General features: G+C 39.7%; 1 protein-coding gene across 3 annotated transcripts in view; it reads left to right on the top strand.

Annotated features, from left to right (window-relative positions):
• fbxo38 (F-box protein 38) overlaps positions 1-14,900 on the top strand; it is a 72,844-nt gene that overhangs the window by 34,113 nt on the left and 23,831 nt on the right. For all 3 annotated transcript variants that reach the window (XM_072590919.1, XM_072590920.1, XM_072590921.1), the window contains 5 exons: positions 1,943-2,085; positions 2,759-2,948; positions 5,241-5,354; positions 11,258-11,440; positions 12,410-13,174. In XM_072590919.1, the coding sequence (XP_072447020.1) occupies positions 1,943-2,085; positions 2,759-2,948; positions 5,241-5,354; positions 11,258-11,440; positions 12,410-13,174 (1,395 nt within the window). The remainder of the gene's footprint in view (positions 1-1,942; positions 2,086-2,758; positions 2,949-5,240; positions 5,355-11,257; positions 11,441-12,409; positions 13,175-14,900) is intronic.

The raw sequence follows: 14,900 nt of genomic DNA on the forward strand, positions 1-14,900 counted from the left end.
GCCTGGAGGAAGAACGCCTCATCTTCCGCCTCGGGACACTTCAACCCCAGGGCATCAATGTGGACTTCACCAGTTTCCTCATTTCCCCTCCCCCCACCTTACCCTAGTTTCAATCTTCCAGCTCAGCACCATCCCCATGACCAGTCCTACCTGCCAATCTCCCTTCCCACCTATCCGTTCCACCCTCCTCTCTGATTTATCACCTTCATCCCCACCCCCATCCACCTATTGTACTCTTTACAACCTTCTCCCCTGCCCCATCCCCCTCCCATTTATCTCTCCACCCTGGAGGCTCCCTGTCTTCAGCCCTGACGAAGGGCTTTTGCCCAAAACGTCGATTTTCCTGCTCCTCGAATGCAGCCTGACTTGCTGTGCTTTTCCAGCACCACTCTAATCTAGACTCTGTTGGCTAAATTAGTTCAGGATGTCAGTTTCCTTCCCGAAAGGACATTAGTGAACCAGATGGGTTTTTATTGACAATCAACAATGGATTTATGGTTATCATTAAACTGTTACTTACAGGTTTTCTTGATTAATTCAAATTCAATCATCTGTTGTGATGGGACTTATCCCAGGGTCTCCAAAGCATTACCTGGGTCTCTGGGTTAGTAATCCAATGATAATAGCACTAGGTTGTCACCCCTCTATTTTGGATCCAGTTTGTCAAATTGCCTTGAATTCCGTGGGCTTCTACCTTTTCAGCCAATTTTCCATTCAAGTCATTGTCAAAACCTAACTGAAGTCCATGTAGATTGCATTAACTGCACCACCCTCCTTTACATAACTGGTTACCTCACATCTGTTAGGTCTGATCTTCCCCTAACAAACCCATGTTGACTATAATTGAATCCTTACCTGTCCAAGTGAAGAATAATTCTGCCCTCAGAAATTTCCCCAATACTTTCCTATCACAGATGTTGGACTGACTGCTCTGTAGTTGCCTGGTGTATCCTTATCACACTCCTATACATGAAGGTACACCATTAACTGTTCTCCTGTGTCCAGATTATTTGAAAATTAATTTCAGAGCTCCTGCAATCTTCTCCCTTCCCTCTGACAACAGCCTGGGGTACATCTTATCAGGGCCTGGGGATTTATCACTTTAAGGCCTGCTAAAACCGCTAATACCCTCTCGCTCTTGCATGCACTCTTTCTTTTGCACTTTTGCTGTCTGACTCTAGCTTTGCTAATTCATTGAACTATATCTTAGCATGCCTACATTATCCTTTTCTACAGTGAGTTCTCATTTAAAACCTCAGCAATGTCTTGGCTCTGCACACATTGCCATTTGCCCAATAATGGACCTTCCTGTTTCCCTGGTTGTCTCTTGGCCCTAATACACTTAGATTTTCATTAATTTCCCATCAATTTTTTTACGTCTGTTCTTCGCTTTTCTGATTTATTTTTCAGGAACTTCCTGCAGTTTCTGTAGTTCTGTAGAGCATCTGTTGCTCCAGCATCACCCCCACAGCCCAGTCCCCACCCAAATCTTTCTTGTAGGACTTTTTAACCTGCTGGGACAGGAGGGAAGTACTTTTGCATTTGAACCAATGGTGTCAAAAGTAGTGAATTTCAGCAACTTGTATTTGACGAGATGTAGTGGACATTATTAATAAATAAGCGGCTTGACAAGTTGCTTTTACAACTTCTCTGACAGAACAGCTCATCATTCACTGCGGCGCTCTCATATCCATGCTTTCTCAATGCTGTACTGCCACATTACTGCATCGTAAATTGCAAACAATGTTTTAATCCTATTACATAAAACAATGTTTTCAATAACTTTTCAGTGCAGAAGAGGATATATGAATTATAGCAAGTTCATGGGGTTTTCAGAATTCATTGTGAGGGGAAGCTCAAAGCAAATTGAGACTCCTGATTTTAAATTAGGAGAATGAATATATTCTAAATATAATGTGATCTTATTCATATACTTTTATAGACCATTCACGATGGAGTCGCTTGGTGGATCTTACACTTGTTCGTTGTCACGCAATCAAGCTAGAGTCATTCAGTCAGTTTGTAGAAATGCTGCCAAGCTTGGAGTTCATTTCATTGGACCAGATGTTCCGGGAACCTCCAAAGGTGTGATTTGGACTTTGCAAAAACAAACAAATTTTGACAATACCTACAAATTTCTGGCATTATTATTAACAACCTTGATGCCCTTTTTTGGATTGAAACTCCTCTCTGATGCAATGCTTGGGTGTCTTAACTTTTAAGAAACATTGTGCTAACACATTAAGAAATTGAGGCATAGATTTTCCACAGTTTTATGTACTGAATAACCAATAGTTTCACAAGTCCTCAGCCATGCTTTTTGGTGGAATATCTTGAGGAAGAATGATTCACCCAAGCAGATTTTTGCAGGGTGGGGATAGAAAAGAGAAAAGTAATAATTGCATTAAGCTCCAAGGTCACTACGGTGTCATTATTCACTTTCATTATGAGGTATCTGAAGTGATGGATATTTTATTTCATCGGAAGAAATGAGAAAGAAAGGATTTTGCCAATAAATTGAATAATTTGAACTTCATTAAAATCCTTTCTTCTGATGTGGGGACTGCTTTTCAATCTTTTGAGTTGCATTTTGTGGTAGCTACAATGTGTGCTAGGTGAAAAATGTTTGATTTGCAATGAATTATAATCAGTGAAACCTACTACTGACAGATGTTACTGTGGCGCTTTTGTAAACTGCAATGATGCAACCTTAAACTATTGATAGTAAAATCAATGTCATGCTTATCTATCACATCAGGGCTGTGCTCGTGTAGGGTTGAGTGCTGGCACAGGAATTGGTGTTTCTTCTGCTCTTGTTAGCAATCAGAATTCCAACAATGATAATGATAATAATCAAAATAATCACGGCAATATCAATAATAACAATAACGAGGAGAATGATGCCCGACAAGAGAGAGCAGTTCCTGACTTACCAAACCCAGTGAATGGTAAGTTTTTAATGTCTTTAAAGATATTCAGAGTTCTCTATTTATAATACCTGTGGTGTTCACTCTTTAATCAACAGTCTTATTGTATGTTAGCTTCATGTTGTGAAACTTACTTTCATTTAAAGAAGTTATTTAGCACCTGACAAACTGTCAACTTTCTACACAAAGTCCAAACTGCCAGTCATTTGTTATGGAGTTTCCCACTACAAAAAAATTGAGAAACTAAATGAAGAGCTATGAGAATTGATTAGACAAATGAGCACACTGGTAATATGTTTGACGATATTCTTAAAGTTGGCAAGGACCAAATGAGATACTGGAAGTCTTTATTGCATTGCAGATAGTTACTCCACTGAGTTATAGTTTGAAATGTTTTTCTCTGTCTTTTTTCATCTTGCCAAATTCTGAAAATTAGTCAGTTAGTGACCCCTTCTTCCAGGCCTCTTTGCCTGGTCTATAAAGTTTGTCTGCTGTTGGCACAGTATTTCTTCCGTTTGTATAATTTAGATTACCAATACATGTAAAAGAAGTTTTGAATTGGAGGTAAATGAGGGATTGCCTTATTTGAGTATTGCAATGGGGAAATAAAAGCGTATTTCTTCAAAGCTTTTCATCTTGCATTCAGCAGGACCATTTTCAGGGTATATCAAAGTAAAGGGCAAGTGATATTTATACTATGAGAGAAGAGTGCTTAATTGGTTGGCACGTTGTTTCTGATTAGTAGGTGTGTTGCCATGAAGACTGAACCTGTACCAGAGCAGTTTGGCACTGCTGCCTCAGTTCCATGGACTAGAGTTTGATTCCAGCCTTGGACAACTATCTGTGTGGCTGTTATCTGTATGTCTGTGTTGGCCTTCTCCCCTCCAGGTGCACCAGTATCCTTCGAGTTCAGAAATTGCGTTAAGTGATCAACCATGCTAAGAAATGCCCCGTAGTGTCCAGGGATGTTCAGGTTAGGTCGGTTAGCCATGGTATAAACACAATGCGAGGGATGGGTCTGGATGGGGTGGTCTTCTAATGGTCATTGCAGACTTGAACCGAATGACCCCTTTCTGTATTACAGGGTTCTATGATTCTAAAATGCTGATTGACAGTTAACTGACAAGCTTTGTTAAACTTTTTAGCAAGGTAGGTTGACTGGTCAAGGCATTGACTTGAGGAATGAACCAGACAATAGCTGTCACCAATTTTGTTACATTGAAATGGGCACTGTGCACTTCACCTATCTGTCTGGAAAGGCCCTGTGTATTAATATACATTGAGTTCACCACAATTGAGTGCATCACACATCAAGCCGAATGATCATAATTTGGTTACTGTTTTTCGCCCAAACAGGAGTCTGTAGGAAATAATGTCAAGTTGCAGAAGTATATCTAATGTTGGACCCTGTGTTGTGAGATGTGTAAGAACAGTATAGTTGGATATGGTTAGTACCTTGCTTGCTGTGACCTGCCAAACCATCTGCTGTTTGAAATGCCTACCTATTTAGCATCACACTGGCAATGAAATTCATATACTGCATGTGTGATAGGCAGAATGCCTTTATGATTTGATGGCTGCATTCTGTTAATGGCAAATATCATTGTACTGTTACTGCATAGAAGCAGCATCAAGCTAGCTTCGCATGTTTCTGAAACCTCTGGGGTGCCTTATCCCTCCAAGGTAGTCTGATGTAAGTTGAGTACTTCTCAGGACCAAAAGAGATGACCATAGGCCTAACCCATTTGTGATACACAGTGAAGATTGATCTGATCAGCATAGCCATTATCCCACCTGTTATTTCAGCATTGTGCTTATATGGCGAGCAAATTACTTTTATCTGTTCCTATTTACAAGATTGTAATAAGGTCAGTTTTCTGTCGCATGGAACTGTAGGAAACCTAGCGTGCATGTTGATTTGTGAAAGTAGGTTTTTGATGAGTTGGTGTGTTCTTCATGAGAATACTTCTACCAATGAGCCAACCAATCTTTTCTCATACAGTATGAATGTTGGTTTCTCTTAACGTTGTTACTGTGAGTTGTCCTGATGAGTGCAAGACAAATTCCTTGACAAAATGCCTGTCTTCATTAGTATTCAGGTTCTGTACAACAAAACAAAAATATTGTTGTTTCGGGGGTGACGTATTAGCAACACCAGACAAGGCTTAATGTTAACTATGATGTAAATAAACTGCTGTTTTATTTTCACTGAAATTTTCAAATAGTGCGGTGGAGTTTTATTCATGATGCTTGTTCATTCCATGATTTTATTTTTAGATGTCTTAATCATTTGTAGGTATTTTGCTGTTTCAGATCAAGGACTCCAGGAGGCTGTCCAAGAAAGTAGACCAAATGGAGCTGAATGTAACTCTGACCAGAATAGTGGGCATTCTGTGACACCCATGGATATAGATGAAGAACAAGCAGGTAAAGTGTGCTGTAATAATGTTGGATTTATTGATAAAAGCCTTATCTTATTACTATATTGAGTTGTATAATTGGGATTACATTGTCGATCTTGGCTTGTATGATCTTAAGGTTCCATAAGGCAGAAGTTTATATTTTTGAGGAAGCACAGTAATACTAATATCTGGCTATCCTTTGCTTACTTGAAGGTTATTTATTTAAACCATAGCTTCATTAAGAATAGAAGAGAATAAATGAAATGACAGTCAGTGGATTAGTTACTTTGTTTTCGTGTGATTTTTGTTTTGGTTGTTCTTGTGATGTAGGCATCACTAATAAAGTGGACATTTTATTGTCCATTAGTTGTCATTGAGAAAATAATGGTGATGGGAATGATGCAGTCTTTGTAATGAAGATGTTTCCTTAATGATGCTAGTTGGGGAGTTCCAAGATTTTGATCATGACTAAAGAAATATATGTCCAAGTAACAGTCTGACTTGATATTGATCCTCATGCACCTGCCTTGTCTGTTAAATAGTATTCATAGGTATGGGTTTGTTATTTTAAAAATTCGCAGTGAGTTCCTGTAGTTCATTGCTCTTCCATGGTGGAGAAAATCCTTAACTTGATAACTTAAGCAATTGACTTTCCAAGAAATAGTGTATTTTCATGGTGATCCAGTTAAAACAGGTATATATTTTGTTCTTGAATGGTGATGTACTACTAGTGTTGTTGGAACTGTACCCACTTATATTTTGTGCCATCTGTTGACTGAACGTGTATAAAATTTAACATCAACAGATTTCAGATAGTGAAGATGTTTTGGGATTCCTAACTGCCATTACTGAGGATCCATGGTAAACTTATATTAAAAGTGTAACTGCTGGGGTAAGCTTACTGCAGAAAAAAAGTAATTTCCCAGGATAGAAGGGTTCAAAGAATAGAGATTAGAGTTTGTGGTATGTTTGAAACAATATGATCTGCATGCTTATTGCCAGGTTTAGCAGGTGGATTCTGCTGTGGAGTTACTCAAATTGATTGGAGGTGAGGTCATTTGCAAAAAAAAAGAATTAAAGGGAGAGGCAGTTTGACACTAGGCTGAAAAATGCATTGGTTCGATTTCTGTTGGCTAGTTAAAATTAATTCTGAAAACATAGATAAGCCAATCTACCAGTGTAAAATAATTTAGTTTGTTACTTTGAGAGGAAGTGAAACAGAATGATGAAAATAAATTACCCTTCAATGATGTGTTTTTAAAAAAAGGATTGTTGTTATTCAGGCAGAATTAAAACTCCTGTTTGTATTCAAAGTAAAACAGAGATTGTTGCTGATATCCTACCAAATGCTCTTTCCTGTATTCAAAGGGTAATCAATCTTATTGCTCTTTGTCAACCTAGTTTCCATGACAACCAACCCTCTTAATTAAAATTCCACAAACAAATTAAGTCGCAGAAGTACATAGCACGAAAACAGACCCTTTGGTCCAACTCGGTCACTATGTAAATCTAGTCCCATTTGCCAGCATTTGGCTCCTATCCTTCTAATTCCTTCCTATTCGCATACCCATCCAGGTGCCTTTGAAATGTTGGAATCGTGCCAGCCTCCACCACTTCCTCTGGCAGCTCATTCCATACACGCACACCTGCTGCATGAAAAGGTTGCCCCTTGGATCACTTTTTGTATCTTTATCATCTCACCTTAAACCTATGCCCTCTAGTTATGGATTCCCCTATCCCAGGGAAAAGACCTTGCCTATTTATCCTATCCATGCCCCTCATGATTTTATAAACCTCTATAAGGTCACCCCTCAGCCTCCGACACACCAGGGAAAATAACCCCAGTCTGGTCAGCCTTTCCTTATAGCTCAAACTCTCCAACCCTGGCAACATCCTCCAAACTTCTTCTGAGCCTTTCTTATTTCACAAAATCCCTCCTATTGCACACAATACTCCAAAAGAGGCCAACCAATATCCCATACAGCTGCAACATGACCTCTCAATGCACTGACCAACAAAGGCAAGCATACAAATGCCTTCTTCACTATCCTATCTATCTGCGATTCCACTTTCAGGGAACAATGAATCTGCACTCCCAGGTCTCTTTGTTCAGCAACAGTCCCCAGCACCTAACCATTAAGTGTTTAAGTCACACCCTGATTTGCCATTCAGAAATGCAGCACCTCACATTTATCTCAATTAAACTCCATCTGCCACCCATTGGCCCATGTGATCAAGATCCTGTTGTACTCAAAGATAACCTTTTTCGCTGTCTTCTATACCTCAGATTTTAGTGTCATCTGAAAACTTACTAATGATACCTCCTACGTTCATATCCAAATCATTTGAATAATGACAAAGCTTGAAAGATATCTATTGGAAGCTTAAAAATGGATGGACCATTCAATATCAGCATGGGCGCTGGAGAAGACAAAGGCATTTCTATCCAATCAACCCTACAACATCATCCTCACTAATACTTTGGAGCTTGTTTCAAAATTAGGAAAGTTGTTTCTCAAACTAGTCAAGTAACAACCAGATATAGTCTCACTCAGAAAATTGTATCTGATAGGAAATGTGCCAGTCACCTCCATTACCAGCATCTTCCCACCAGCAAGGCATACTCATCACTGGTAATACAGTGCATATTAATGATCTGGATTTGTTGTGTGGAGAACAATTTTAAAGTTTGCAAATTGCATGAAACTTGGAAGAATTGTAAATTGTGAGGAGGACTGTGTTGAACTCCAAATGAACATTTTCAGGTTGGAGTGGCCAGAGAGGTTCAATGCAGAGAGATGAGATGGTGCATTTTGGTAGGAAGAACATTGGAAGACAGTGTAAAATAGGGGATACAATTTTAAAAGGGATGGAGGAGAATATTGCATCCAGCTGTGGGTGCCACATTATTGAAAAGATGTGAATACACTGGAGAAAGTGCAGAAACAATTTACAAGAGTGGTGCCAGGAATGAGAAACGTCATTAATGAGGATCTATTGAAGCAGTTGTGACTGCTGTCCTTAGACAAGTATTCGACAAGGTTCCCTGTGGGAGACTGGTTAGCAAGGTTAGATCTCGTGGAATACAGGGAGAACCAGCCATGTAGATACAGAACTGGCTCAAAGGTAGAAGACAGAGGGTGGTGGTGGAGGGTTGTTTTTCAGACTGGAGGCCTGTGACCAGTGGAGTATCATAAGGATCTGTGCTGGGTCCACTACTTTTCATCATTTATATAAACGATTTGGATATGGACATAGGAGGTATAGTTAGTAAGTTTGCAGATGACACCAAAATTGGAGGTGTAGTGGACAGTGAAGAAGGTTACCTCAGATTACAATGGGATCTTGATCAGATGGGCCAATGGGCTGAGGAGTGGCAGGTAGAGTTTAATTCATATAAATGTGAGGTGCTGCATTTTGGGAAAGCAAATCTTAGCAGGACTTATACATATATTGCTAAGGTCCTAGGGCGTGTTGCTGAACAAAGAGACCTTGGAGTGCAGGTTCATAGCTCTTTGAAAGTAAAGTCGCAAATAGATAGGATAGTGAAGAAAGTGTTTGGTATGTTTTCCTTTATTGGTCAGAGCGCTGAGTATAAGAGTTGGGAGGTTATATTGCGGCTGTATAGGAAGCTGGTTAGGCCACCTTTGGAATGTTGCATGCATTCTGGTCTCTTTCCTATCAGAAAGATGTTGTGAAACTTGAAAGAGTTCAGAAAAGATTTACAAGGATGTTGCCAGGATTGGAGGATTTGAGCTATAGGGAGAGGCTGAAACAGCTGGGGTTGTTTTCCTTGGAGCATCGAAGGCTGAGAGGGTGACCTCATAGAGGGTTATAAAACCATGAGAGGCATGGATAGGATAAATAGATAAAGTATTTTCCCTGGGGTGGGGGAGAATCCAGAGCTAGAGGGCATAGGTTTAGGGTGAGCGGAGAAAGAAAAAAAGGGGCCTAACAGGCAACATTTGCACACAGAAGGTGGTGCGTGTATGGAATGAGCTGCCAGAGAAAATGGTGGAGGCTGGTACAATTGCAGCATTTAAAAAGACATCTGGATGGGTATCTGAATAGGAAGGGTTTAAAGGGATATGGGCCAAGTGCTGGCAATTGGGGCTAGATTAGGTTGGGATATCTGGTCGACATGGACGAGTTGGACATTCTGTACATCTCTATGACTGTGACTCGAAGAGAGGCATCAATAGGGTGAATGCACTCGGTCTCTTTCCCAGGGATCAGGAATCGAGGACTAGAGCACATCAATTTAAGGTTAGATGGGAAAGAATAAAAGGAAACCTGAGGGGCAACCTGAGGCGGTATGCATATGAATGAGCTGCCAGCAGAATTGTTTGAGGTGGGTACATTTAACAACATTTATAAGGCATTTGGGCAAATACATAAATAGTAAAGGATTAGAAGGATGTGGGCGAAGTGCAGGGAAATGAGGTTAGCGTAGATGTGGTCGACATGGACCAGTTTGGGCTAAAGGACCTGTCTCCATGCTGTAGCACTCTAACTCTATAAGTTGCTTAGGCCTGACGCACTTCCTTCATTGATGTCCTGGAGTTGCAATGATTGACCTTATTTCTTTGTTAGATATGACTCTCACCAGCAGAGATTTTTTTTTGTTCCCCAATACCTGTTGACTCAAATTTTGCTTAGGCTCCTCAGTGCAACTGAAACTCTGATTTGTCGCAGAAACTTACTAAGATTCCTTTGGTAGCAGTTTTCAAAGCTGTTACCTCTAATTAGCTAAAGGTCAAGTTGCCATTGTTATGATGGACCATAAGACTGGTGTCCTGTTTGAGAGAGGCAACTTATCGTGAGTTTAACCTGAGGGTTACCACTCCTCTGATAAGGGACAAAGTTGAGAAGCTAGGACCTCTATGATGACCTCATAGGATTTGACCCTACATTGTTATCATCACTCTGCATCACAAACCAGCCATCCAACCAACTGAGCTAACGAACTTAAAAGTACAATGGCAGCAGATGGATGTGAATGCCACCAACAGCAAGTTCCCTGCCAATTTGAACATCATTTTAACTTGAAAGATAATTGTTCTATCATCATTGAAACATTGAAAATAAGAGTAGGCCATTTTGGCTCTTTGAGCCTGCTCTGCCATTTAATATGATCGGCCAACTTGGTATCCTGTTCCTGCTTTCACCCTATGCCCTTTGAGCTTTCAGCCCTAAGAAATGTACCTAACTCCTCTTGAAAGTATTGTGTTTTAGCCTCCTCTGCTTTCTGTGGCAGGGAATTCCAGGTTGATTAAAAAAAATCCAGGAAGTCTCCTGAACAACACTGAGCATGTCCTCACTGGAATGCAGCAGTTCATAAAGCAGGCTGACCACTGCTTTTTCAGAAAATTATGACCAACAAATGCTAGTTCTACAATTAATGTTATCACCAGATATTAAGTAAAGGAGATGTGTGTGTGATTTATGTTTTTGTGCATTTTCATTTTAGCTACTGGTCCAGCAATGCCTACATTCTAATTGTAATTTCCATTTTTAAATACGTGCAGCTGACTCTTGTCCACTTACTCCCGCCCTCCCTTCCCCTTTACGTCTACACCCCCTCCCACCCCAATTTCTGCCCAACAACTCCAGTTTATTTTACTTTAATTGTTTCACTGCTATCGCCCCATTCTAAAACTTTGATTCTCTCTGCCCTTCAAGACAAACTTTTCAATCACCCTTTATAAATGTTTGATAATGCTTGAGATGATTTCGGCTATATAAAACTATATTATCAATGCAAGTTAGTACTTACAACATTTTATTTCTATGAAGCACTTTGAGAGATGCAGTTAAGGTGCTATGTAAGTGAGAACTGTATTGTTAACACAGGAATTAACCTAAATATTTTGAAATTGGTCTATATTTGTGAACTTCTGTCGTGAGCAGTGTATGTCATTTGTTTAGGACCAAGTGGACTTCAACCAACTGTGAAAGTAAATCCAGTGATGGTGCATGATTCAGATAGTGAAGACGAGGATGAATATAGCATGGATACTTCTGGAACTCTGAATGGGAATGATACTGGGGATATTTATTCAGATGGTGAGGAGAAAAAGAAAGCTACACCTATGCTTTGTGAAAGTTCTGGTGAGTCCTAGGGTTGATACACAGTGCAATAAGCAGATGCTAATTTTTTATTATCATTTCCAAATTACTTTATTTTAAACATCAAGATGTCATTTGAAAATTGAAAGAAAAGTTGAAGGGAGCAACTGTGAAGTAAGTAAACTTAATTTATTTCATATCGCAAACTAAAAATTAAAGGTGAAAGCTGTTTGGTAAGTCTCTTGTGGCACAGTGGTAGTGTCCCTACCCCTGGACCAGGAGGCCTGGGTTCAAGTCCCACCTGATCTAAAGGTGTGTAATAACATCCCTGAACAGGTTGATCAAAAAAATAATAAATCTGATCTGAATGGATGTTCTGTTTCGTGAGAAACACCTACGTAACCATTCACTTGTTATGCATCTGAATAGAAAAAACTTGAATTAAAAAGATTACTGGTCTGAAGTCAAAATCTGCTTAGCTTTAAATGTATAATACTGCATAGGTCAGTATTTCATCTCAATTTCATAGAAAACTGCTGTTACCATTTGGCATATGTTTGTACTGTTCCACTTCAAAATCCAGCTTTTCATTGACCTAATTATCTGATAATGATCACTTACAAAACATTTCTGGTAATAGTCTTTGATTAGCTTAAAAGGGCATTCCACCAAATTAGAAAGATCTTTTTAAATGATACAAGAGCCTAACAACCAGCTGGAGTTCAATTTACCCACTTTTCTTCACTGTGAACCTTCGGTATTTTGTCCCAAATTTATTTTTCCAAAATGCATTTGGAGATTTATTTCAATTTCAGGGTAAGTCTCTTAATTGAGTTTAAAAATGATTTGCGCTTTCACTCATTTGGATGGATATTGGCTGGTTTTGCTCTGTACATGTCAATTTTACTAACATAAAGATCTGTATATACAAGATTTGGAATAAGTTTGACAAGATGTTCATATGATTCATTTTGTTTCTCAATGCTAGACTAATGCTATTTTATTTGACAGGCATTTGTGGTAAAGGCAAGGCTCCACTACGGAAGAAGAGCCCAATTGATCAACCAGGTCTACTAGCACCATTGCACGCAGAGGAAAGCAGTTGTGAGAAAGGTTGTCAGGTGACCAGTGAACAGATAAAGGCTGATATGAAAGCAGCAAGTGATATCCCAGAAAGGAACAGGAGCAAAGATGTTCCTTCTGGAACAGGAACCTGTTCTGCTCCTTCAAGAACAACCAACTCGAGCACTGATGAAACTCCTCCGTACATAGAACCTAATAAAACATCTACTGTAAATGGAGGGTGCAGGCATTGCAGTCCAACATATTCATCCCAATCTGGTAGTGGGATTCATGCCTGTTCGTGTACTTCAAATACAGTTGGAGGTTCCTCTGGCAGTAATGAGAGAAGCTCGAGGAATAGTTCAGTTCATGCTGGCTGTGTATGCAACACTTCTCAGCTAAATGAAAACAGGACAGGTGAATGCTCTGAACTGGATAAACCTTCCACAAGCAGGTCAGCTGAAAACTGTGATTTAAATGGACATTGCAACACAGATTCAACTATATCAGAGTTTTCACAAAGGACATCTTCCACTTGTGCACAAGGACAAGTAAATGTTGATAATGGGAGGACTTGCATTGATGATGCCAGAGATGCAGAGGATTCTAATCATCCTACGTGCTTTAAAGGGGCCCAGCATGAAGGCTATCCACGCAGACCAGTGACAAGAGCGAGTAGTAAATATAGCCAGGTTCCATTGATCACAGAGCCAGGTAAACAGCATGTGATTGTAAATAATTTGCAGTACGTAGCGTGAACAATACCTGCAGTAGTGTATGGTATTAAATGTAAGGGAAGGTAGATAAAGAAGGCATTGTTCTCCACTACACAGACTGTGTGGTTAACCCACTTGTTCACTGATTTTCACCACCATTGTACCCATGTGTCTGGTTTAGATTTTGATCTTGTGTGCACAACTCCTAACTTTACTGTTTTGATTTTGTCCCTCCTAATCCTGCTTTTGCAATTTAGTTTTGAAATTATTTTTGGACCCACTCCTCAGTCTTATTTTATTTGTCTTGCATCTGCTTTTCTCTTTCAAGATTAAAAATTTAGTTTTATCTCACAGTGAGACTTTGAAGCACTTCTCTGAGGCAACATTTGGGCTGAATAGTTTTTCTTTTCTGATGACTGGAACTGAGCTCAAAGTCTGATCAGTGCAATAATATGTAGGCATCAATTCTACAGTTTATCATTTCATTAATAGGAATCAGCATTCATTCATCTACATTTGTTGTTGCTGTGCAGTAATTAAATGTTTTAAGTCTTCTGTCAGTTTCAGACAATGGATGGCTTTCACTAGTAGCTTAGCTATTCCAATATTTATAAGTTGCGTATTTAGTGATTTTCTCTTGTGTCCAGTTATGTGCACTTATAATTTTGAACAGCCATATTGGAATTTATCATGTTGCTTTATTAATAATCGGGATCACTTTATCATCTGCAAACTTGACCAATTTACATTGGGTTTCTGAACTCAAGTTCTTCTAAAGTAGAAGCCACAACATAGGAGGTATAAGTTTGCAGATGACACCAAAATTGGAGGTGTAGTGGACAGTGAAGAAGGTGACCTCCGATCACAACGGGATCTTGATCAAATGGGCCAATGGGCTGAGGAGTGGCAGATGGAGTTTAATTTAGATAAATGTGAGGTGCTGTATTTTGGAAAAGCAAATCAGAGCAGGACTTACACAATATTAAGGTCCTAGGGAGTGTTGCTGAACAAAGAGACCTTGGAGGACAGGTTCATAGTTCCTTGAAAGTGGAGTCGCAGGTAAATAGGATGGTGAAGAAGGCATTTGGTATGCTTTCCTTTATTGGTCAGAGCATTGAGATTAGGAGTTGGGAGGTCTTGTTGCAGCTGTTCAGGACATTGGTTAGGCTACTTTTGGAATATTGAGCGCTATTCTGGTCTCCTTTTTATCGGAAGCATGTTGTGAAACATGAAAGGGTTCCAAAACAATCTACAAGGATGTTGCCAGGGTTAGAAGATTTAAGCTGTTGGGAGACATTGTACAGGCTGGGGCTGTTTTCCCTGGAGCATCGGAGGCTGAGGGGTGACCTCATAGAGGTTTATAAAATCATGAGGGACATGGATAGGTAAACAGGCAAGGTCTTTTCCCTGGGGTGAGGGAGTCCAGAACTTGAAGGCATAGGTTCAGGGTGAGAGAGGAAAGATATAAAAGGGACCGAAGGAGCAACCTTTTTACACAGAAGGTGGTACGTGTATGAAATGAGCTGCCAGAGGTGGTGACTGGTACAATTGCAAGACATTTAAAAGGCATCTGGATGGGTATATGAATAGGTATGGTTTAGAGGGATATGGACCAAGTGCTGGCAAATGGGATTAAATTAGTTTAGGATAACTGGTTGGCATGGACGAGTTGGACTGAAGGGTCTGTTTTTGTGCTGTACATCTCTATGTTGCCCAAGTATTGA

Source organism: Chiloscyllium punctatum, chromosome 20, assembly GCF_047496795.1.
Source record: "Chiloscyllium punctatum isolate Juve2018m chromosome 20, sChiPun1.3, whole genome shotgun sequence".
Lineage (NCBI taxonomy): Eukaryota > Metazoa > Chordata > Chondrichthyes > Orectolobiformes > Hemiscylliidae > Chiloscyllium > Chiloscyllium punctatum.